At 37.9% G+C, this 24,910-nt stretch overlaps 3 protein-coding genes across 3 annotated transcripts; 2 read left to right on the forward strand and 1 right to left on the reverse strand.

The window, feature by feature from the left end:
* Positions 1 to 3,456: 3,456 nt before the first annotated feature.
* On the forward strand, positions 3,457 to 6,879 carry LOC101309863 (protein arginine N-methyltransferase PRMT10-like). The gene is made up of 7 exons (XM_004287317.1): positions 3,457 to 3,732; positions 3,966 to 4,158; positions 4,248 to 4,353; positions 5,085 to 5,274; positions 5,630 to 5,815; positions 5,906 to 5,989; positions 6,406 to 6,879. The coding sequence occupies exons 1-7, from the start codon at positions 3,526 to 3,528 to the stop codon at positions 6,580 to 6,582; spliced, it is 1,143 nt and encodes a 380-aa protein (XP_004287365.1). The 5' UTR covers positions 3,457 to 3,525; the 3' UTR covers positions 6,583 to 6,879.
* A 3,502-nt stretch (positions 6,880 to 10,381) lies between these two features.
* LOC101310150 lies at positions 10,382 to 12,943 on the forward strand. The gene is made up of 3 exons (XM_004287318.1): positions 10,382 to 10,509; positions 11,269 to 11,714; positions 11,986 to 12,943. Exons 2-3 carry the CDS (start codon positions 11,316 to 11,318, stop codon positions 12,745 to 12,747), a joined length of 1,161 nt encoding a protein of 386 aa, XP_004287366.1. The 5' UTR covers positions 10,382 to 10,509; positions 11,269 to 11,315; the 3' UTR covers positions 12,748 to 12,943.
* A 6,561-nt stretch (positions 12,944 to 19,504) lies between these two features.
* LOC101310444 (cytochrome P450 734A1-like) lies at positions 19,505 to 22,494 on the reverse strand. The gene is made up of 5 exons (XM_004287319.1): positions 22,213 to 22,494; positions 21,044 to 21,267; positions 20,709 to 20,953; positions 20,228 to 20,618; positions 19,505 to 20,049 (listed from the first exon to the last, which is right to left on the reverse strand). Exons 1-5 carry the CDS (start codon positions 22,487 to 22,489, stop codon positions 19,594 to 19,596), a joined length of 1,593 nt encoding a protein of 530 aa, XP_004287367.1. The 5' UTR covers positions 22,490 to 22,494; the 3' UTR covers positions 19,505 to 19,593.
* Between the last annotated feature and the right edge of the window lie 2,416 nt (positions 22,495 to 24,910).

Raw genomic sequence — 24,910 nt, forward strand, 5'->3', positions numbered from 1 at the left:
ATTTTTATATCTAATGCCAATCGTTTGGAAATATTTTGCAGAAAATAAGAAACCCTTCTGTGAAATCAAATAGCCATATTCACATCTGACCTGGTCATTGACTATGTAGACATGCATATTAGTGATCATAATTTAAATTCTTGACTCATTCAATTTCTTTAAACTAATGAAATTAAACCAGCAAGTGATCTAAGACAACACTTGGTAATAAAGTACCACAATCATTGCTTAATTTGACCTTAATGGTGCTCTCAAGACAGACAGAGTTTCATTGAAATATTCATTTCAACACTGACTGAATCATATAATACTAACAGGACTAGTTTCCATAGTAACAAGACTGCAGGACCGAGTCCTGGAATTAATCTGCATATGAATAATAGTTTTGAGGTTCACGGATCATAGAGGTGAATCGAAGAAACCAACAGCACTAAATTAGTTTATGATAAGGGGAGAGAACAGTCATTGCAACCCTGACCCGAATTAACGCGTGATTAGTAAGAGGATTAGTATCATATTATCACTATCAGAAACACAACAATGTGCAACATTCCAAAGGTTTAGATTCGTATCAAAATGATAAAACCTTAGGGTCAGTCTGTCCATAATAGAAAATCAAGTGGGGTTAAGGCTTGGTGTTACAAACAAATTAGATGAACTTGCAGGTACTAATATGTTATAGCATCTTGTAACGGCTAAATTCCATTCGTTGGATGAGGGGGAAGAATACAATAGTCAAGAGTGAGAATGGGAAAGCGAAGCCGGGAGAAAAAGCTGATACCATGACAAAAAACACCATCAATACTAGGAAAATGAAGGTGATCTGATTTCTCATCAAGTATACACGTATACATATCATGATTCATCAATAGCTGCATCATCAAATCAATGTTTGATTACCCAAAAATAATAATCAATGTTTCTTACAAATATCAAGTTCCTAAGTATTGTTGATTCATTGCTCACAATCCTCACATACATTGATATATATACCACATGACATATATCTGAACAAATCAGAAACTATCTCATGATCTACTTGTGTTGATGAATCAATTAGAGTTAGAAAATGGATGATGAATTGCGGGGCGTACAACCCATTCACTTCACAATAGCCAAACAAACCAATACTCTTCTAGACTCAAGAAGAAAAAGAGAGGGGGGAATTTCTCTATAACTGTTTGATTTTGATGTTTGGTAACATAATGAAAATTATTTAAATTGTTTTTTTTTTATGTTAAAAGTTATTTGAATTGTAACATGTGCAATAAAATAGTGTGCTATGAGCAATGCAGCAACCTTGTTACAGAAGAAAGCAACCAACAGTTGAAGGTTGAGGAAAAGTGGATGGGTTGGTATGGAAGATGCGAGGAGTAATGCATTGGATAGTAAAACAATTCTTCTTGTCCCTGTCCACCTTGGTGATATCAACTTCATATTGAAATGGTATGGCCATCCCCAGCGTCTTATGAGTCCCCGGCTTACATTTAGGTGTTACATCGGAAGGAGGGTTATAGCGGGTGAGAACAAGGTAGCCCTTCTGACCTCCAATGTGGACAAGATCACACAGTCCTGGGGCACTAAATTCGTAAGGCAACATTGACATTGGCAGCTTCACATTTCCAATTTGTGTCAGGGATTCTTGATTATCCTCCAAGCAAATAACATAAACTCAAACTTATAACCGAAAATGAGCTTCTTGTTGTTGATGTCATTTTGCTCCGGCAGGTCCAGGACTAAAGCTGGGCCAGAAAAGGGAAAAGGGCCGCCGCTGCACATAGTAGGGACTAGTCTCCATTCTCTGTCCGGGTGAGCCACGTCAAAGCAGAACACCGGACATCGTTCTTGGGACACAAACATCTTGGTGCCGGAAGTTACATAAGAGAAGTCAGCATGTGTGTAATATGGAGAGAGAGGTTGGAAAAATGGAGGTTGCGGCAAACCTTCCCATTTGCCTATTTCAGGGTCAAACACCTCAAACGAGGGAGGATCAGCCACCAATCTATAGGATAGAGCGTACAGTTTCCCATCTAACTCCATCATCATAGGCTCATATTTCCCTTTCTGTAAACTCGCATCCATCTTCCTGATTCTATTGTCATCAACCCCAAAGCTATAAACATTCCTATTCCAAAGTTCAGAACGTACCCACGCATAGCCGGTAGCCAAGCTGGGGTCCAAGCCGCCGGCGATAACGATTTGGGAGCGGAAAACACCGCAACCGATCAAATCCGGAACGTTCTTATAAGCCACTTGCCCTAATTGCACTTCTTCTTCTTCTTCTTTTTCACGATCGAAGAGATCGGATAAAGTGATGGTGCGAACAACAAAACTGAAGCTTTCATCCTTGTGTTCTTCATGGAAACATAAGTAGAGGGTCTTATTAGCCTCTTGTTCCTCCAACTCCAACTTCTCCGTTGTCTGCTTCACCATCTCCCATAATCTGATTTTCTTCTTCTTCTGCTTCTGCTTCTTCTTCTTCTTCATCATGATGCATCCATCACTCCTGTGCCTCTTGTGCCTCTGTAGAGCGCAGCAATGACGAACCAGAATTCTGGGTCTGACGATAGGGGACATAGATTCGTTTTCCTTTGTGGGTTTGGGAGATGAGATATGGAGATGATGTTGGTTCTGTCTTCGGACTTTTATCTATTTATAGTTACCAAATGCTGGTGCCTGAAGTCCTAAACCAAATGCTGTTCGGACTTTATTCCGAACTGGATTCTAATTAGGTCAATTGTTGCTGGGTTGGGCTTCGGGGGCAGTTTGCGGGCTTGCCTATTGGGCCTTTGTTTCTGCTTTCGTCTGGTTGGCGCAGTTGGGTCTTTTTTTTTATAATTGTGCTCAAAGGCCCAGCAGTCTGCGGGCTTGCCTAGGCCTTAGGCGCCGTATCGTAAGGTCCCGTTTGGTATAGTTTCGTTTTTAAAAAAATCAGCTTCTATCCGAACTTTTAGATCTTATAGTGTTTGGTAAATCAAAGAAAAACAGTTTTTTTTTTAAATTACTGGTCACTGGTAGCAACTTTTAGAAGCAATCTGAATGTTACTTTTAGAAGCAACTGTCATAAAACACTAGAAATTAATATATTTTGACTTTACAGTAGTTTTAGAACTAATATTTACCAAACACAAAACCGTTTTAATTCACAACTAATTATTTTCGCAATACAGCAGATTAAATTTTTCTTTTAAGTCACAATAATACTAAACTAGCCCGTAGTCCTGAGTTAGAACATAGAAGAAGTTTTTGGTTTTGTTTTGTTAGAACATAGAAGAAGTTAATCCCTGGCCGCGCTTCGGTGGACAAAAGCGTCGACATGGTTTAAATAACCATGCTTTAGCAAAGATTGTTGGACCCACATGGTTTAAATACAGAGTAAGAGAGGCAGGACACACCATGGACCCGACTACATAAGATCATCTACTACGTTGCCCTAAACCCCCAAAACCCTCCTCTCTCTCATTTTCGTGTTCTGTCTTTCACAGCATTGACCCCTCTTAACCACACTAGACCCAACTCTCTTACATGGGGAGCTACACAAACGGCGTCGTTTCAGACCACACCGGCGCCACCAGCAATGGCCGCGCTTCGGTGGATAAAGGCGTCGACTTTGCCAATTACTTCTGCACCTACGCCTTCCTCTACCACCAGAAGGAGATGCTCTCCGATCGTGTCCGCATGGACGCTTACTACCACGCCGTCTTCAAGAACAAGCACCACTTCAATGGCAAGGTAAAGCTCTCAACTTTACTGCTTAAAGCTTCAATCTTTTTACCCAGTAAGCATTGACTTGATAGTAACTTGTTGGGTTTGTTGAAAGCATGGACTTTGGGGTTGAATTTCATGTTAACAAGTTTGAAAGGAATGAACTTTACTGTGAAAGTTAAAGTTTTTTGTTTTGGTGGATGATTGTTTTGTTGGGAGTGTGAAGTTTTTGGGGTTAATGTGGTTAAAATGTGGTGAAGGTTGTGTTGGATGTGGGAACCGGGAGTGGCATTCTCGCAATTTGGTCTGCGCAAGCTGGTGCGAGGAAGGTGTATGCGGTGGAAGCCACCAACATGGCTGAACATGCGCGCGAGCTTGTGAAAGCGAATAATGTGCAAGATGTGGTTGAGGTGATTCAGGGCTCTATGGAGGATGTTCAACTTCCAGAGAAAGGTTTGCACATATGAGGTTTTCTGAGTTAAGTTTTGGAGTTTATATTTTTGTTGGTGTCATTTTAATGTGAATTATGTACTGGTGTGCAGTTGATGTGATAATTTCGGAGTGGATGGGGTATTTCCTACTGCGTGAGTCGATGTTTGACTCTGTGATATGTGCCCGTGACCAATGGTTGAAGCCAACTGGAGTCATGTAAGTGTTCCCTTGCTTTTCATGTTGAAAGTTTTGGTTGGTTTTGTCAAATGCCAATTTCCCTCTGGTTTTTTAGATTGAAACTTCAATTGTATGAATGTACAGTGTATGGTTGGTTCTTTTGCAAGGGAGAGTGTTTTATCTGCGATGTTAGATAGCCCACACTTCTCTCATTGTCAACTGTAGTAACTTTGTAAGAACACCCATAGTTTCTTGCAAACCACTCCCCCTTTTGTCCTATTTTCTTGCACATGTGTGCTGAAACCACATGAAAAATAGTGAGAAGGGGGGTGCCAATTTCACCCCCAAGCAAAACAGTGTTCTGGAAGGACACTTCTGTAGTTGTTTCTTGGGTTTAGCTAATATGTGGTATTGCGAAGGGATTCTGTTTGTCCGGAATTACACACTCAAATCTTTCTACTAAAAAGGATCACTCACATCTGCTTAGCAGTTGTTAACTGCGGCCAATAAGCAACACCACAGGTCATATGATATAATTTACAGTAAAGCTCGCATCTTTTGCTTGTCCTTTTAAACAATAGAGTTTCCTGTTTTGACCAAATTCCTCATCTCTGTTTTCACCTGTCCTGTAATCTGGAAGTGGAATTGAACTATGATGGGAAATTTATCTCAAGCTTGTTGCCTCTGATTTAATAAATTGATTGAGCAATATTTGTACACTTTCCTGATGATTCTACGATGTAATTTGGAATTGAATTCTGGTTTTTCAGGTATCCTAGTCATGCTCGGATGTGGGTGGCACCTATTAGGTCTGGCTTAGGTGATCAAAAACAAAATGATTACGAGTCATCGATGGAAGAGTGGTATCGGTTCACAGATGAAACACAATCTTATTATGGTGTTGATATGGGTGCTCTAACGAAACCATTCTCTGAAGAGCAAAAGAAATACTATCTTCAGGTGATTGAGTGTTGATAAGTTTGTGGATAAAATTTTATCTTATGATGTGCACTATTATGCAACTTTTATTTTAAATTACTAAAGGACAAAAAAATTGTCGCAAAACTTCATATCTTTGACCTTCCAAATTCTGCCCCTTAAAATGTTTGATTCAAAGATGCACATTGGTCTTTAACTAAAGGAAAAAAAAAATACCTGAAACCCTGTTCAGTCATGATTATTCTGCACATTACTTATTCATTATAGAGCAAGGGAAAACGATTAATGTTCATCATTCCATTTACTTACATATGGATGTAAAGCATGCTTGTTCGTAGTGTTAGCATCTTAAATTGACTCTGTTGAATTTTTGTAGACGTCATTGTGGAACAACCTTCATCCCAACCAAGTTATAGGGACAGCTGCAATACTAAGAGAGATTGATTGTTTAACTGCCTCTGTAAGTGACATCCTTGAAGTAAGATCAAACTTTTCATCTACAGTGACTCTTCCCAACACAAGGCTATGTGGGTTTGCAGGATGGTTTGATGTTCATTTTCGAGTAAGTTAATCTTCACTACACCTTTATCTTCTTGAATGCCAGGGTTGCTGAACATTTGTATGCTTACTATAACATGTTCTGGTGTACCAGGGACGCAAGGAGGTTCCGGCCCAGAATGAAGTTGAGTTGACCACTGCTCCTAGTGTAGATAATGGAACGCACTGGGGCCAACAGGTTTGTTATTCTCAAAACCTTTTCTCGATAGTTTAATTTCTTGTCAAGAAATCACTGCAGTCGGGAAATATTTTTTGCAGAAATCAAAAGAAATCTCAACATTATGGCCAACTCTTTATCACTGCAGTCAATTGCTTATATTTGGGACTGAAAGTTGATAGGCCAGTGGACAAAAAATAAGTACTTCACACTTCATAACTTGTTCGTATAAGTGCAATGTTGTGTGTGATGATATATGTTCCCTTCATTTTATACATAGCAGACTTTATTTGTTTCTTTTCTTTGGTCAAAACATACAACAGTTTCAGCAACCAAATGTTGAGCAAAAGCATGAAAAATTACTTGGAGCATGTGCATGAATATATTCTGCTATACTCTTTAGTACTTGTGTGCTTAGCCCTTGTTTTGTTGAACAGGTTTTCCTCTTGAACCCTCCAATCCGTGTGACTGAAGGGGACAATCTGAATGGTTCTTTCTCAATGAAGCGCAACAAGGAAAATCATCGTTTGATGGAGGTTGAGTTTAGCAGCGAGATTAAACAGTACTCTGGACAGCTACTCCCACCTTTCAGAAATAGATATTTCATAGAGTGACTAGAGGCAAGCAGGTTCATTCCCACCAGCATATGCAGGAAGTCTGGATTGTCCGAAGGAATCAGACTTGCAAGCTATCTGTAAAAGTTTTGTGGGAATTTTCCAGGTTTGCAGCGATTCTGATAAACTCGGATCTTCGTGTGTTTTAAATTTTGTTATTTATTAGATAAGTTATGTCAGCTTCCTAAAGACTTGTCTTTACAATGTCCTCTTCCAAAATGTATCTTTAAACATATTGAGAATTGCTTGCTAAAATGATCATTCAACATTACCTGTCAGCTTCAGTTGACTGTTGGTCAAATTATGCAACTGCTGAGCAAGTTCTTTTTTCACGGTGATCAAATCTGTCTCATTGGTGCTCAACTAAATTCTACTTCTGGCTTCTAAGTAGTGATTGGTGACTATGGTCATTTTGAATTTCAACCTTAGATCAATGGCTTTTGACACAAATTCTGGCAGACGAGCATATTACACATGACAGCCTCGTAGTATTATCTGCTCTTCGAAACTTGATTCTTCTACTAAAATATAGCTCAATCTTGTAAATATATGACTTCTTGGCATCAAATGCACATGGTGATAATGACGTGCATACCTTTGATCACACTGGAAGCTGCTTCAAAACTGGGTTGACATCTTTGTAAGACCATGGGAACCTTAGAATTTGGTATTTTATTTTCAACCATAGGCCAAATTCAAGGCACTCAAATGCATTTTTGGCTCTGCAAGCAAAGCTGTAATCCTTGATTTCCAGGCTTCCTAACAATGTTGGCAAAGCTCCATTGTACATATAGTATCAGTTTACCTTTTCCCCTACTATAAGATCTGATAGAACACGGCCTCTTGCCTTTAGTTCTCCCCAGCATACCTCTCTGTACCCTGTAAGCCACTAAGCACCAAGAAGGCAAGAATGCATCGATCATCAAGCACTACGCGAGCCTCCGAGGAGTTTCTGGTGAACTTTTCGCCTGCATCCTCGTCTCTAGGCTCTCCGCTTCTGAATAACACGGCAGTTGCCTTCCTTGATGACTTGCCTGATACAAATTCAGATCACGTCACCAAAAAGGAAAATTGTCTGCATCATCACAATCCTTCAGGAGAGAATGTCATTCACCTAATTCCCCTTCTTTTGTTCCTCTGTGGTTTTACACTTTGGATCTTCTCTCATCCAGCTAAGTTATAAGCATATATAGATGCAAATATTTATACGTACGTAAACTTAGCAATTTTCCTATATTCTCTTGCTTTCTTTTCCTTTCTCTCTGAGATGTATTGATCTGCTAAGTTGCTATGTTTTCCAGTTTTTGCTTTATGAGAATTTCAAGAAAACATTGTGTCTCAATAGGCAATATGTCATGCAATTGGCAAGTTAATCCAGCAAGTCAGTGAGCCCTCTTCTCTATTTTTTCTTCTTCTTTTTTTGGGTTCGGTCGAGGCCTAACATATGGAGTAAGCATGCCAAACTATATCGTATAATCCATCAACCAGTTTCACATTTCAATATATGATTCCACACCTCCACAAGCAACAAATGCATGCGTGCACCATGCCAGTCTTGTTTAACTAATTCGTTATTGGTTTCTTCTTCGACCTTTATACTTTGCGAGGCAATAGCAAGAAATGCTTGCTGGCTATGCAAAACAGAATAAAGTTCGGGCGGTCCTCTCTTTATCATCTCTAAGTAAACAAAGACAAGCATGACAGCAATACAAAGATGACATATTTAGTAAGCAATATTGTTCCAATAACAGCTTTCAAAATCGTGATGCTGCTGTCTTTTGCTTCCAAGCAAACACATCAATATGTATATCACGAAGACATTTCAACGTACTTGTATCAAAGCAAGAAGCCAATGATCCAGCAAGGGATGTTATACATTTACGTATACATATATATTATACATGTATTTCAGAGGAAACGTACGTATAGTACTAATCCAAGAGTATACACATCTTCTACGTTTAATATTCGATTACCTTAATCGACATAATGATGAACGATTGATTAATTGGAGGGCAAGATAGATAAAGACAGATCGGGTTGGAGTTGTTGCATGCTAACGTACTTTAGGGTTTCTAATAATTCTTCGTGGTTAGCTATGCTATTGCTGCCTCTTATATATATATATATGAATCAAAATGAAGGCAGCCAACTAACATCATAAGATTGTTTTACAAATTAACGTGACTACGAAGATAACATCTTATATATGCATATCACATACGTATGTACCTAACTAGTTTCATCATGTCATCCAAAAGAATATGATAAAGTGATCATACATAAGACACTTTACACCAGAATCATATCTCATTGTGAAATACTAAGATAATCCAGAACTTTGTTAAGATATGTATAAGAAGGGGTGTGACCTTTTTCATGGTGGCTATCCTAATATCTTACATAAATTGCCCAACAAGATGTGGTTCTGGCGATAGGGATCGGGAAAAGGACTACAATTTGTTATCTATGATGAATTTAAATGACAACTAGCTACTTAGTTTGCTGAAGATAATTCGGCTATCATCGATCTCGTTAGTTTAATTATCTCTTTCTAATCTCTATCTCATTTCTTATTGCAATGTGCGTGTTGACATGTTCAGAGTTCATGAGTCAAAATCAAAATCACTAGTAGTAATTAGTCGAATTCAAAGTATGACAACTTGACCATATGGGAGATTATTAGAAGGTCTTGCTAATTAACTGGTCTTCAGAATACAAAAACTCACGTGTACAAAGATAGATTTTCCACACTTGACAAAGAATTCCAATATATTAGGAACCTATGTTATGTAATTCCCAATTTTAAAGAACAAAAATTTGAGATGAATTTGATGAATAAGGACCAACTGCAACTCATGCAGTTTTTTGACCTTGGAGGGATGGCCAAAAATGTGTAGACATGGTTTAGGTTTTTTATTTATTTTTTAATTATTTTTTTAAGTAGGTTGAGGTTAGGAGGATACTCAAATATTTGTTGTGAGACTTGTGCTTGGAATCTTGTTCTTCTTTTTTAAGAAAAACTACCCAAAACAATATCGTTCACTCATTTGAAACTTTGAATAGCTTTCATTTGAAAGAAGAAATGCATGACCAACTTATTACACTGCCTCACTACCTTATCATCTTTTTTAGTAGGGTAACCGATTCTTCTGGCTCCCCGAGCATGAACCTTTTCTATGAAAAACATTCCAAACGAATTTACTGTCTTGTTTCTGGTTTTTGGTGAAAGCCATGAGATTTCTACAAACCAACCCCAAGCTTCAAACTTTTACCGGATTACTCGATAAGTCATTAGTGTTCCACATCTTAACTTGCTATACAAGACAATGCAATTGCACAAGAGATCACAAGACATCCGAATACCAATTAGCTCTTGAATATGCAAGATATATACAAATATAACTTGAAACAAAAAAGTTTTTGTGAAAATTGATAACTCGTGCTCAAAACGGTTTATCTTATTTACTTTGATTTTGTATTATCTTTAATAAGAGGTGAGAGGATAGTACGCTCTATGATTCACGCATAGTTCCCTTTTTAACTTGCATTATCAAATGAAAAAGCACAAGCTACATAATCCAAAGTACTAAAACAATAAATCTCTTTTTTGTGTAGCAAACGAAACAGAGAAGAAAGAGGGGTTGTGGCGGTTGCACCCATGATTTACCATAAGATGTTACAGTTAAGGCCCACCTCACCAAGCTATTCTTGGGTAGAGGCAACTTGGCAAGGAAGATTGGAAATCATGCCATATTCGTTGCATATTAAGCTAAATATTTGGACCTTTTAAATACTCACACAATTAATAATTATTATCAAAAAACCAAAAAAACTAAAACAAACACAAGAAGAAGAAGAAGAATCATCATCACGGACTTCAAACTTCATTTCTGATAGCCAATCTCTCTCTGAATTGACATTAAGGTCAGTTTAACTCTTTGTTTTACGTTTCTTTGTATCTCTCTCTGCATTTACAACACATGATCAATATCCGTGCTTTGATTCCTTCCATCTTAATTATTCAGTTCATTTCTTCTTCTTCATGAAGATTACAAATTTGCAGAAAAGCTTTGATTTTTCTTATTGGGTCAATCTGTTTTCTATGAACCAACTCCTTATTTGCTGAGAAAACGGTGGAAACAAGAAGAAAAAGATTGGGTTTTTGTTTATTTGGCTTGTTTGGTAGATGAAATTTGGTGGATGAAACTAAACCATGGAGTTGTCTTGAGCTCAGTTGAGTGCTAATTTGAGTTTTTTGAGGTCATAATCAATGAGAAACTTAGGAATTGTAAGTATGATGCTTTTTATCTTCTTGCATTTTGTCAGCAGCCAAGCAGAGCATATGTTTTGGCAGCTTGATTTAGATTTCTGATCCTTTTCAAATTATTTCTGATTTTAAAAGTAATGGAATTCTTCAAGGTTTTAGATTTTATGTAGTGTTTGGTGGATAAAAATTGGAACTTTAAATGATTCCCAGATAAGACATAGATGTGAGTGTTAATTTGTTTGTAATGTTCCCCAAAATGTGGATGTTCCTTTTTATTGTTAGATTAATCATTTGATCACCTTGGATCCTCTGTACTGTTCCTTGTGAGATTTTAAGAGTGTTATCATCTCATTTCAAAACTGAGACTCTTGTTTTGTGACTTTTGCCTTGTGTATTAAGTTTGTTCTCTTGTTCAGGAGCAGGATTTGTGATCGAGAATTGTGGCGGTTGTATAATTAGCATCATGAGATTCAAAAAAGGGAGCAATGTGGAAGTCCTGAGGAAAAAGGAGGTGCCTTCAGGATCTTGGTGGTGTGCCAAGATCATCTGCCGTGACGGCCACAAGTATACTGTTAGATATGGAGTAGAGGTTGCTAATGATGAGACTGTTGTGGAGAGGGTACACAGAACAGCAATCAGGCCTTGCCCTCCTCCAGTGGAAGTTACAGAGAGTTGGGTTCCTGGTGATATTGTGGAGGTTTTTGACAATTTCTCATGGAAAATGGCAACCATTTCTGAGGTTTTAGGAAACAAGTACTTTTTGGTCAGGATAGTTGGATCCTGCCGGGAATATAAGGTTGGGAAACTGGAAGTTCGAGTTAGACAGTTCTGGCAAGATGACAAATGGGTTGTGGTTGGAAAGGTAATATCTTCTGAACTGTTTGCTTCACAGTTTCTTCATGTTACATAGTGCAGCTTTGTGAGCAAAATACTTAGTAGTGTTGAAGATGTTCTTGTGATATCAATGTTTCATCCAATATCTATTCTTTATTTGAATCTAATATTTAGGCGTTTCACTTTGAATTTTTACTTTACTTTTTAATCTGTTATAATGGCTATGGAATACACTTTTCACAAGTTGTTGTCTAGGTTGCTTTCATGTGCTAATGTCTTCTTCACTTTCTGGCACTCAGGGTTCAAGTCAATATGATAATGGAAAGCAAGGTGCAATCTTGAGTCTAAAAGCTCAGAAAGTCAGTTTCAAGAAGTCCCACACTGCATCCTCTCAGAATCTGAAGAGAGGATCATCACACTTGCAAGATGAATCATATGGTGGAGCTACTGAGAAGTTTCGAGCAGTTGAGAGAGAAGGCAGGTGTCAAAGAGTCATTGCTAGCAACTTATCTAGGTTAGCTGAACATGTAGATGTTGCTTTGCCAAGTCGGATGCTGGGTGGAAAAGAAATATGTGCTTCTCTGAACAACAGAACAACTGTATTGTCTGAGGTTGATTTAGTAAAGAGGAAACCGAGTGGTAATGCTGGGTGTTTGTTTTCTGTTAACTTGAAGTCAGATGATGTTGATACTGTTACGTGCTCAGTAGGTAGTTGTAGCATCGGTAGCAATGATCCCTATAAGTCACCTCATCATGTTTCTTCTGGTTCTACTGGAGATTTCAAAGACCAGTTTTGTGATGCTGAATCTGTTTGTCACTTGGGATATGAGGAAGGAAACTCTGTCCTTCCCACAAAGAAAGAATTGGCAGCTGAGATCCATAGGTTAGAGCTGCAAGCCTACCGTTGCACGATAGAGGCATTGCATGCATCAGGACCTTTAAGCTGGGAACAAGAAGAATTGGTGACAAATCTTCGTCTTTCGCTTCATATATCGAATGATGAACATTTAATGGAGCTTAGAAACTTAATTTCTGCAGATAACAACATTCATATTAGATGACAGGAAAACTAGAATTATGTCTTGTGATTCTTTTCTTCCTTCTAGGTGTAGAATCTGATGAATGATTTTCATAATGACCTGGCTGCACTGTAAGAAACAAGACGAGTTGTTTTCATATCCTTTTGTATTTAGTTAAAACACATAGTGGTTCAGATCAAAGTTTAAACTCTATGTAGTACAAACCTTTTTAAGTACGCATCTTATCAAAGACATCTTTGAGTATCAATCATTCTCTTCTGTTTGTCCTTTCGGGTTGTACTAATAGCAATATCATGATTATGAGATTAATTATATGTTTACTATAGGAAGTTGCCTATATATATGTAACTTCTTAAGATACTATGGCTGATTTCCTGCAAATAATCAACTTGTGAGTTTGATTTGCCTATGTTTATTTTATTTTTGGTCCTCTGTTTTATTTGTAAAGCTTGCAGCGTTCTCTTAGATGTTCTTGTCATGATATATATGTTCCATAGTTCATATGAGTACATGACTTGATTGTCTCCCATCACTTGGAAGTATGCCATTTCATTTGTGGACAATTATTTATGCTTCCCCTGCGTTTTCCAGGGCCAAAGTAGGAGGTTTGTCCCCTTACTTTCAAGTCTCCAAAGTTGATGTTGGGGATTGCCAGCTTTCTCTCAGTTACAGGATGGCTTATGATGCTGTATTGCACTTGGTTCTGCATTCTTCCATTTCAGGCAACCTGTGAGCCTTAGATGTCTGTTTTGCTGAAGGTTGTAAGACAAAAATCTTCTGGCTGACACGGGATGACCTGAGATGTGGATGCCTGAAAGGTTTTATTTCAAACCTCTGCTTCAGCTCATTCATGTATATAGATTTGACTTGCTGGTTTCTGTTTTAATCTCATTCTGTTAGAAATTCATCTTGTGAACACAGTTTGCGTTTCATATTGCTTTTCATTTTATGGTTCACCCTTCCCTTTTATTTTTGGTGCCTTTCTTATATAGCCTGGATACTGTAACTGCATACAAGGGCAATATCTTGATTCAGTCAATACGAAACCATGTCTAAAATGAAGAGCAGTAGCAAGAAACCTTACCTTGGATTAAGTTCTTCTGCTGATAGACTTCACAAATGTATAGTATGAAAAACTTGATTTTTTCGTTATTTTCAACTTAAGACTTAGAGTCAGTACTTCAATCAGATTTTGAGATAAAGGAAAGACTCAATCATCTCTACTTGCTCATAGGCCTACCTACGATGCAACATACTCGTTGGTGACTCTGAAATTTGGAACTCAGACTTTTACATTTAACTTCTGCAAAAGATGCAATAAATATAATCTACACATTTTTATGCATGCACATCTGCACACATGCCTCTATGATGCTTACATGAGCAACTTGGACATGGTTCAGATTGTTAGCTCTAAACATTCTTGTTGGGAGATGTATAATCAATTGACCATAACTGCAGAGTTGGAAAATGTGTTACTTTCATTGCATGGTAACTCACTTGATAGCATACAGGTTGCATCTTACAGTGATCAGCAAGAATATGTAATTTGCTGTCAAAATAATCACTAGCCAAATTGCGAACTATCCAAGTTTCAGTAGTAAGAAGATTTCATGTCCGGACTGTATAGACCACTGAATTTCCTACTGCCCATTCATTATACGTTTCCTTTTAAACTTATCTGCCTGGTTATGTTGCATTGCTTGCTCCTTTGGTCCCTCTCATCTGCTGCAATAAGCTTTGGAGATTGTATATTTATATAGTTATTCATTTGAACCACTGAGCAGAGTATTGAATAAAAGTGTTGCGGATGGTAAATTGGTATGGGAATAAACCTCAAGATAATATTGTTATTGAGCCTGAGCTACATGGACTGATGGACAAATGAAAATTTTACTTCTTGTGCATATTCCTTTTGGCTTGAATGATCTCAGAAAGTCTTTCCATTCCTCCATCCCAAGCTGTATACATATCCCTTCTGTCTGTTGTGGCTTCAAATCTTGAGTTACACAGCCCTGAGTTTCAGATTTTACGGTTTCTGCTGCAGAATTGTTCTTTTTGGTCAATCCTCATGAAACCAAGCATAAAGCTGTGAATGATGTTAGTCACCCACCTGTAAGTCTGTAACAAGGCTTTTGTTTACTTTGGCAAGATTGGAGGATTGCGGAACTGGTATCAGCTCTACTCGTTACTCACTAGTTTGTTCAATCTGATGCAACTATTTCAGGATCATGAGCATAGTTCATTGAACTGCATCAGCAAAATCTTATTGCTTTGGCAACTCAAATAATTCAGCTAATATTTTGTTTGTTCACATATGCATTCCTCCTTGACATTCTTTGGATAATCCAGTAGAATTCTGAAGCCGGATTTTCTTGTTTTTCGTACTAGAGAAGATTTCAGAGAATGCAACAGAATAATCCAGTGGAATTTCAGACAGATATTCTTTCTCCTCTCTGATACTACAGCTTAATTGCTATTGAAACCAACTGTAAGCGTCTTAAGTTGGTATGCATTTTGACAGATGGAGCTTTAAACTTCAATTGAAAGCTGGAAGTCTGGAACCTTGTCTGACAATTTAAACCAGCAAGAAGAATGCTTGCAAGTGAAATTACCATCTTTTGGGCTTTATATATATTTCTGGTACAGTGCGGAATATAAGATTCTTGGGCTTTCATCTATGCAATATTGGATTGAAAACCCACTTTCTTAGATTCATAATGAGTCTCATCTTCATGGTACTGGTATGACCTGGAAGAAAACTTGTCCAGAAATCCATCTTATGCATATCTGCCTAGGGATTCTTAGTATCTTTTCTGTCACTTTTTATTTTAGTTTTTCTTAGAAGCTGCACCAGGGCATTTGTTTTCCTTTTTTCTTTTTTTTTTTGGACTAAGTCAATCTCTATTTCTAACAATTACAGGTACATATCTTGTAGCATGATTCACAAGTTATATATGCTTGGTATAACCACTATCTTAATTACTAAAACGTGTTTGACTATACAGATAACCACATGGCACTCTTCAAGTTCACAGACGCGTCCTGAATATAGTTTTGGCTCATCTTCTCCATCAGAATCTTCAAGAGAAGCAAAGAGGCAATCACACAGGTGTTGTTGTCACTGGAATGAGCAACAGGGTTCCAAGGTGTCATCCTTTCTTAAATTTCTAGCAAGAAAGGCTCTTTTGGATCAGCAAAAAAATGTGTGGGGGTGGTGCTGCATTTATTTGGCTCCCACCAGATCCTCCCTGCTATTGTCTCACTCTCTTCTCCTCCATGATTGGGATTCCCATGTGATTGTGCTCCTCCTCTAAACACTCAGACACTCAAAGAAAGAGAGAGAAAGATATAGACAGAGATGTCCAGGTCTTGTTTGGGCTAATCCTCCTTGATGGTCCTCAGGGACCTTAACCTATAGGAGTAGTACCAGTACCACTCCCACCTCCTCTCCTCAACAATGTTTTAGGTGTGGCTACTATCACTATATGATGATACAGATGCAGAGCTATTACTATGAGCTAGCTTCTTTCACAATTTTGGTTTGACAGATACATTTTGGTCCTCATCTGTACTAATATCCCCAATATCGACACATAACATGGCATTCGAAAAAACTATCAAGTTGTTGTCATTTCTATATATATTTATGAGCTCCCCTTCCCCTATACCTAAGCTGTACTACACCATTTATTGTTTTCATTTCCCATTTTCTGGTGTTGTGATCTTACTTCGTGCCATTCTCTAGTAAACATGTGTTTGCTGTATTCTAAACGATTGGGGTGAGAGTTCAATCAACTAGTTTTCGACTTTTCGTTTGTTTGGGATCGATTCTTTCCTAGTCTTGTAATATGATGACCCTAGAGAGTGATCATAAAACAACCATGTAATCGTTAAACATGTCAAGTGTGTTAATTATTGATCGCGGATTACACATCAACATTGTCACATGATTTCACTGTCGCACTGAAAAATTTGATGCATCAGCAGGAGGGGAAATTCATGGTTCATCATGCTCTATTAAAAATGGATTTGTTACATATCTGTCATATTTCCAATACAACTAACAGAGACTTCTGAGCAATCTCAGTAATCAAATGGTAGGTAAAGATAGGGCAAAACAGTGAGATATGGATGATATGTAGAACATAAAGAAAGAGCTAGCAATGGCCAATCATATAATGCAGAAGAGAATTACAGAAGGGCATAGGAGGCCGTTGGTCTATGACAGACCGACAGCGTTGCATTAATCAAGGGCAGACATTACATGAGCCAGCTCAATTGCTTTGGCATGGCTGCAAATTTGGGAGACATTGGTGGGGGGATTTACATTAATATAAACTCAGCTAGCTAGCTAGTTTTGATTCATTATATTAGGGAAAAAATAGAATATATATATGACTCTGCCACAACCCTAGCTCCATCTTAAACCATTTTCTAGGGATCTATAAAACTCATATTTCTTAATCTGGGTGAAGAGGGCAGGGGACAAAAAACCCATTTCAATTCCTGAGACAGGTCAATTTTTCTTGCTCCTGACAGATATATATAATCTGCTTGCAGTTCTTAGGGTTCAAACGGCTAGCTACTTGCACAAAAAGAAAACGAGGTTCAAAATAACCTCAACTTTACTCCAAGTTTTTCTGCATTGTTGTCTTGTATATATTTTCAAAACCATGGAGCTGCTAGCTAGCTTGACCTTTTGAGATGGATCCATTGGAGAGGCTGGGTTTGTCATCTATCTCGATGAGGGAGACATTGCCTAGATGTTAATGTTAGAAGCATGCTTTGTAAATTAGAAATATAAGGGCCAAGATTAGGACATGGATTACTATATATGAGGGGAAGTGTTGCAGATTAAACAATGGGGGAGGAGAATCATGGGTACGTGAAAACATTATATTCATAGTTTTATGTGATTGGAGTATCGTAAAGGCAATTCTAGCTCTTCCTCATGCCCCATCTCTCACTCTCTTCTATTCAGATTTTCAGATAGAAAGTAAAGCAAAGCAAAGAACACTTCACCCAAGATTAAGGAATGCGCAATACATGATAATGGTTATGGTCCTTGTAGAGCTAGCTAGCTAGCACTTTGTTCTAGATAATTAATCATGCTTCGTGATAAGGAAGAATAATCAGGTTATAATCACCATTAATGCCCTCATACATATTCTACACCATGCCCCTTATGGAAAGCGAGTGCGAGAAAGACTAATATGTTGATTTTATATTTGTTATCTTATCACTTGTTGTATATAACTATCTATTATCTCATTCTTGTTGCATTTATATTATGAAAATGATCACTGATCTTTTGTATTTAAGTCGTTAAATAAGTTGTTTCATTTATGAGCTAAGTAGATGTCGAATTGAAGGTTATGAACCATGTAGATAAGGAAATTAGGGATGAGTAATGAGATCACATGCTTCTTGGCATGCTCTTGATTCCTTTAAGGCTTTAACAAAAGCTAAAATACACCAAAATAGAAATTGAAATAGAATAGGGGAGATTTGATTTGTAGCTCCAAAGCTCCAAACCCACATGCTACTTTGGGGACCATCAAAAACCCCAAAAACTTAGCTACCTTCCAAGAGCATGAGGAGATCCCAAAAAGCAATACAAAAAGAAAGAAAGGTTGTTACCATTACATTTCTCAACACAAACAAATCTTACAAATTAAACTAACAATCTCAAAACTCAAAAAGCCCTAAAACCCAGAAAAGAAGAATGTATCAAAAAAGTGTGTTTGCATGCTGGATTCACATTCACCTTTGCTTAAATTCTTAGTTAACACAACATTTCATGCCTTGGGTACAGCATGTGTCACTCCTCCTTGCTTTAGTATACTATTGCTTCTACTAACAATACCATAATCTAATCTAACCAAGAATACATTCATTCTTAAAATATATAACCTAGGGTAGCGAAGGATTTTGAGCACCCCTAGTTATTATGTGTTGAAAATTACCAAAACTTGTTGCAATGTGAGAGAACAATGGTTTAAATTGTATGCATCAAGATCATTATATATAGTTGTTGCCCTAAATGGTATTAGAAACCTATATACATTAGAGTTTTATACATTGGGTTTTGAATCTTTAACTTGCAGCCATGTATAAGAGCGTATATTGTAGATATATAGACAGCTGCTATAGAGTGAGCTAGAGTGTGAGCCATAAAATAAGCAAATGTTGATGTACGCACTAGTTTATGTCACCAACATTGCAACATTTTCTTTCTTGGGTTCCAACAACTTGGTTTCTAATCAACTAAACACTTCCATCTTCAAAAATCAGAATTGATCATGCGTAAGAAATGATATAATAAACTAGTCGATTCATGTTTTGAATCTCGGCCTTTCTATTTTAATCGTTTTGGTTCGGAATTTATTAGCAAAATTAGAAACCATTGATGCAACCAATTAAATTAAAGATTCATTGATAGAAACTGATGGTACAAAACTTTGTAGCAACAGAACAGAATATACATTACATACAAACGAGAGAAAGGATAGAAGAAGAAGCTAGCTACCTCTACTTGTTAGCAATTTACTAATTCCTAGACTGAGAAAAGAAAGCTTACATGCCAAGGTTAATACCTTTCCTTTGGTAAAAAACCATGGTCATGTTCATGAGGGGGTCAGTAACGCTAGGTTAAAGGGAATTCAACATATTACTCTTAAGATATATGCCTCTTTAGCTCCTATAGTTGTATGAAAACCCAGCATAAAAAGAAAAAAAAAGACTGAAGAAAATAAAAAAACCAAATTGAGTAAATCGACCAAATGGGTATTTCAGTCAATTACTTTGGGATCCTATACCCGCACTCACACACAAAGGATTGGTATGCATAGGAGTAGAGCCAGATCAAGACGCTTGATCTTTTCCTTGATCTTGGGGGAGACGTTGAAAGATGACGGGTGCACCATATTGAGGGTAAAGCATCATCAGGACCGTTGGTGCGTGTTGATAAGTGGGAGACATCTTAAACGAGAACCGTTGAAGCATGATGGCCAGGGCTAGTTTCGCCTGCAAGAGCGCTAGATTTTGCCCAATGCACGTGCGGTTGCCGAGCCCGAAAGGAATGAACGCCACCGGATGCTTGGCGGCCCGAGCCACCCCGTCCGCGAACCTGGCCGGGTTGAACTCATTCACGTCATTTCCCCATAAGGCTTGATCATGATGAACGGCCAAAATTGGGATCAAAAGCTCGGTCCCACGGGGGATCTTGTATCCCCCGAGCTCCACATCCGTCCTCGACCGTCGGATCGTCGCAACCGTGGGCGGGTACAACCTCAGGGACTCATTGAGGATCATATTGAGCTGCAGACAATAATTTCCAATGTCACTTAACAATTGTGGAATGCCTAAAATACCCTTACGTGCTTAAGACACAGGTAAGATGATGAAGCAAAAAAGGTGGCAGTTTGTTTTTTGTTATGAGGAAACAAACATGGGGGTAAAGAGACAAGACATGATTTTTGTCCTAATGTTTGCTTACCGTCTTGAGCTTTACGACATCGTCTTTGGTGGGTATGTCACGTGATCCACACACCCTGAGCACCTCGGCACGTGCCTGCAGCTGCCACTGTGGGTGCATTGCCAAGAGAACCGTCGTCCACGTCAGCAAATTGGATGTGGTTTGGCTGCCAGCAAAGAAGAAGGCCTTGCACTCTTCCACAATGTCGTTCACAGTAATGGGGTCAATGTCGGACGATGAGGATGAAGCAGAATCCGAGGCCTGAATCATAAGCCCTAGTAAATCCTTGGAACATTTTCCGTTCACGTTCTTCATCGAATTCTCCCTCCTCAAATCGATCAGCTCCATGAGCTTTTTCCGGATTTCTTTGTCCAATTTCCACGAGTTTATGTTCCGTCTAGTGGGTAGAAATCTAAAAAACGAATTAAATTGTTAGTAACGTTTAACGACATAACATGACAGACGGTAATTTTTATTTTTATTTTCGTGTAAGGTAACTTACCTATGACCGGGGATGAAGACTTTTTGAAAGGCCTCGGCAACGAAGAGCACTTGCTCAGCTTGTAGCCGGAAAATGGCTTTGCCGTCTTCGTAGCTGGTACCAAATGCAGTTCGGGTAATAATGTCTTCGGTTAGGGTTTGGAACGATTCGGAAACTTCAATCTCAACCTCACCAGAGTCGGACGACATTGCTGACCATTTGTCCATCATGTCCACCATACTCGTTGCCATGACAGGTATGAGTAACTGAAAAATCATTGATCATCAAAATTAATGAGATTGGAATTATTACATGTCACAATTAATAAAGAGATGAACTTCATGAGAGTTACATACCTTGAGATTCTCCATATGAAATGTAGGGGTGATGATCTTTCTGTGGTGAGCCCACTTCTCACCTTTGAGGCTCAAGAGGCCGTCGCCTTCGAGTTGCTTCACAAGAGGGTGAGCCTCATTTTTCTCATAGCATTCCGACTTAGAAGTGAACACTTCTCGGATGAGATCGGGGTCGGAGACGGTGAGACGAACTGTTGGTCCGAACCACACAAGAAATGATGCACCTGTTTTAAACAAGATTTATGATTAGCTAATTGTACAATTAGTTAGTTATAAGCATGGAATGGATAGTGTAGACCCTACAATGGGGGAAGAGAGAGAGAGAGAGAGAGAGAGAGACAAAAACAAAGAAAGTAGAAGAAGGAAGAAGACAACTNNANANANNACATATAAGACAATAACCAAACAGAATAACATACATACAAGCTTACATTAGGGACGTCCAGGCCCCAAATGAAACAAACGAAAGAGGACGACAATANAAACAANAAAGAAATAAGAAGACTACTACTCCACCAAAACAAAAATTAAAGTAACAAACAACAAACTAAACTTAATTAGTTAATAAGTAGTACGTACACTTCTTNTTAGAAGAANAGTAGTAGTAGTACTAACAACGAAGGAGAGAGAGAGAGAGAGAGAGAGAGAGAGAGAGAGAGAGAGAGAGAGAGAGNGNGANGNANAGAGNNAGAGAGAAGGAGAGAGAAGAGGGAAGAAAAACAGATAGCTAGCTGTGGAAAAGAACAAAATCTGAACTTCAACATCAACCATCCAAAAAGCTCAGAAAAAGCAGCCTGAAAAAGGCTGAAGAAGAAGTACCCAAAACTAAAAATGAGCCTTTTCTAAAAAGCCTCAAATTCTGATCACCATCTCAAACCAAGCTAAAGGAACAATCATGCATAGCAGCTACAAGCTAGCTACCATACCCATCACTACCACTTTAATCATTCAACTTCAAGACTCTATCTTTCTGCAGTTCTTCTTTTTCTCAAACACAGAAACCAAAGAGAGAAGAAGAAGAAGGCTTAACAGACACATGAATGCAATACCCAAACCAAGAAATCGAAAACCCAGTTGTGAAAACTTGGTTTCTTCTTCTGCTTTGTTCAGGTTATAAAACAATGAAAACCATGTGATCAGAGAGAGAGAGAGGGAGGGAGGATAATTACCATATATTTTTTTCCAGTGATGGTAAAAAGGGAGGACTCTGGGGAGAATATTGTGACAGGAAGAAGGCATGGTATGAGCAGAGGCCTTGATCATCATCCCCACAAGCTCTTTGACATTTCCAATGAAGAACTGATAAGGAGGTCCTCTGATCCCTTGCCTTGCAAAATGTTCCTCAATTCTTCTGGGCCTCCACCAAAGCAGCACCAGAATCCTCAGACCAAACACTCCAAGAATGAAACACAAAGACACAAACTTGAGCCAGGACAATAGCTCCATGTTGATGATCACTACCCTCTCTCTCTCTCTCTCTCTCTCTCTCTCTCTCTCTCTCTCTCTCTCTATCTCTTCCTAGCTCTCCTGAGTCTTGCGTCTGTTACTTGAAGTGTGTCTTGGTTTTAATACTAGGAAGAGAGTAAGAGAGAGAGAGAAGAGGAGGTGGGTTTTTAATTTTTAGGAGGGAGAGAGAGAAGGAGAGAAGCAAAGCAAGGCCAACGGCGTAGGGGCCGCCATTGGAATTCTAAAGGGTCAACGATTGAGAAGGGAGAGGAGGATTTTGTTAATGACATTTCTGTTAATTCTTTGATGACAATGTTACCCTTTTCTTTTCTTCTTAGTATTATTATATCCCACAACTACATTTTCAAAATTATTTATTTTCTGATTTTATTGAAAATATCATAGCCTTTTCTTTTTCGAAAAACCAAATTTTTTTTGTTGAATAATGTAGTGGGCATGGTGATGAACATTCTAATGTAAGAATGTTCCCAGCTTTATGAGAATTTCGATTATCATTTTATATTGACATAAGCTAATCAAAATCTAATATATGGACTAGTTAAAATATAAGCTTTACCCATAACTAGGATGACTCTTGCTACCCCAAGTTAAATGGAATACTTGTGTGCATTTCTTCTAACAACTATTAGAGGGAGCATTAGTTTCAATTTTAAACCTCCCTAGGTTGTTATTTGGAAGTTGGAACTCTAGAAAGTTAATTATAACTTATTAATGGAAAAGCTTCATAATGGAAAGTAATTAACATGGTTTACCTTATTGCATTTGGCAATTCACTATACATAGTAACATTGTATTCAACCCATTACACTATATTGATGTATAACATTCTAGTTTGATAATGAAACTATATATCTAACTATATATGTGCATAACGTACGTGTCATTACCAAGTCTTAATTTGCCCAAATCAATAAACCTTATGGAGACATGGAAAGAAATGTTGGATGTTCACTTACATTATTGCTTTTATTAATTATCTCAATAAACACCACATGTTTGTATTATGGACATAATTTAGAATAAATAAATAAATAAATATTGAGTCAACTCCATAATTTATATACAATGCTAATAACCCATGTTCCTTAAACCCATAATTCATCTTTTGACATTGAAATTGAAATAATGAGTGATGGAGCAATTCGACACCAATGTCTATAGTTTATAACTTAGCTTCTCATATTACACTAATTAAAGAACTTGCAGCAGGTTTGTTACTCCGAATTAAAGGGGAGCGGACAAGACTGGGTATTATAAAGAGTCCAAACCCGTGTTCGGCGACAACAAGGATTCACTTTAACGAGGTTATGGAGTCCCTGAGATCCCCGCACACCGTCTTCCATAGCGGCCTCAAAATTGATGGGTTTGTGGAAGCTAGCCCCATCGCTGTTCTTTTCGCTTGTGTCAATTCTTTCTCTCGCCTCCCTACAGTTAATAGATCTCCTCCGACGAGCCGATTCTGATGCATGAAATCATAAGGAGTCTTCGAGAACAGAGACAAGGAATACGAAAATTTCACAGGCGAATTTTAGCTCTATGTTTTGAAATTCGAAGTCGGCAACTCTCAAATCCCTTTGGGTTCCATGAAAAAAGGGCTTTCGATCACCTCACCACATAGTAGCTAAGGTATGAATGATTTTGTGTTACTGAAATCCAGTTCAGGTATTAAGGGATGATTTTTACGATTCGAATCTGAGTTCGAATTTTTTTGGGTTATTAAATTTCTGGGTTTCTGAACACTGAATTTTTAGGTTTGAGATTTTTGTGATGTCAAATTTGTGTGTTTCTGGGTTCTGTTTTGCAACTAAAGGCTAGAGATTTATGGGTTCTTTTACGTGGTTGCAGGTTAGAGTTGGTGGTGCTATTTTGATTGCTTCCACCAAACATGGGTTAAGCTTACTCTAGAATAAGCTCAACTTAAGGAGTGCTGGACTCCTATAGAATTTAAGCATGGGTTAGACAATCCTTTCTAACAAACATGCAGTCGTAGTATTATAAAGAGAAGACTTGTAACAAACATGCAGTTGTAGTATTATAAAGAGAAGACTTTTAGACGATAATAACTGAATATGAACGCACATATACATACGTTACAAACATTATAATTTGAGGTATCTTAACTAATATTGATAACTAAGTCAATTTATAATTCATCTTTCGACATTAGAATAATTAATGGTAACCGATTCAACACCTATATTTATAGCTTCCAACCTGACGCGCACGGGAAATTATCGTATTATAAATAGAAAACTTTTAGTCACCATTAATATAATGTATAATATATATGTATATTTTCATACGTTACAACTTACAAACTTAAAAATATGAGTGGTCCTCATACGTTACAATTAACAAACATGAAAGTCTGGACATCCCTAAATATTATCGATAACAAAG

Source organism: Fragaria vesca, linkage group LG1 (assembly GCF_000184155.1).
Source record: "Fragaria vesca subsp. vesca linkage group LG1, FraVesHawaii_1.0, whole genome shotgun sequence".
In the NCBI taxonomy this organism is placed as follows: Eukaryota; Viridiplantae; Streptophyta; class Magnoliopsida; order Rosales; family Rosaceae; genus Fragaria; species Fragaria vesca.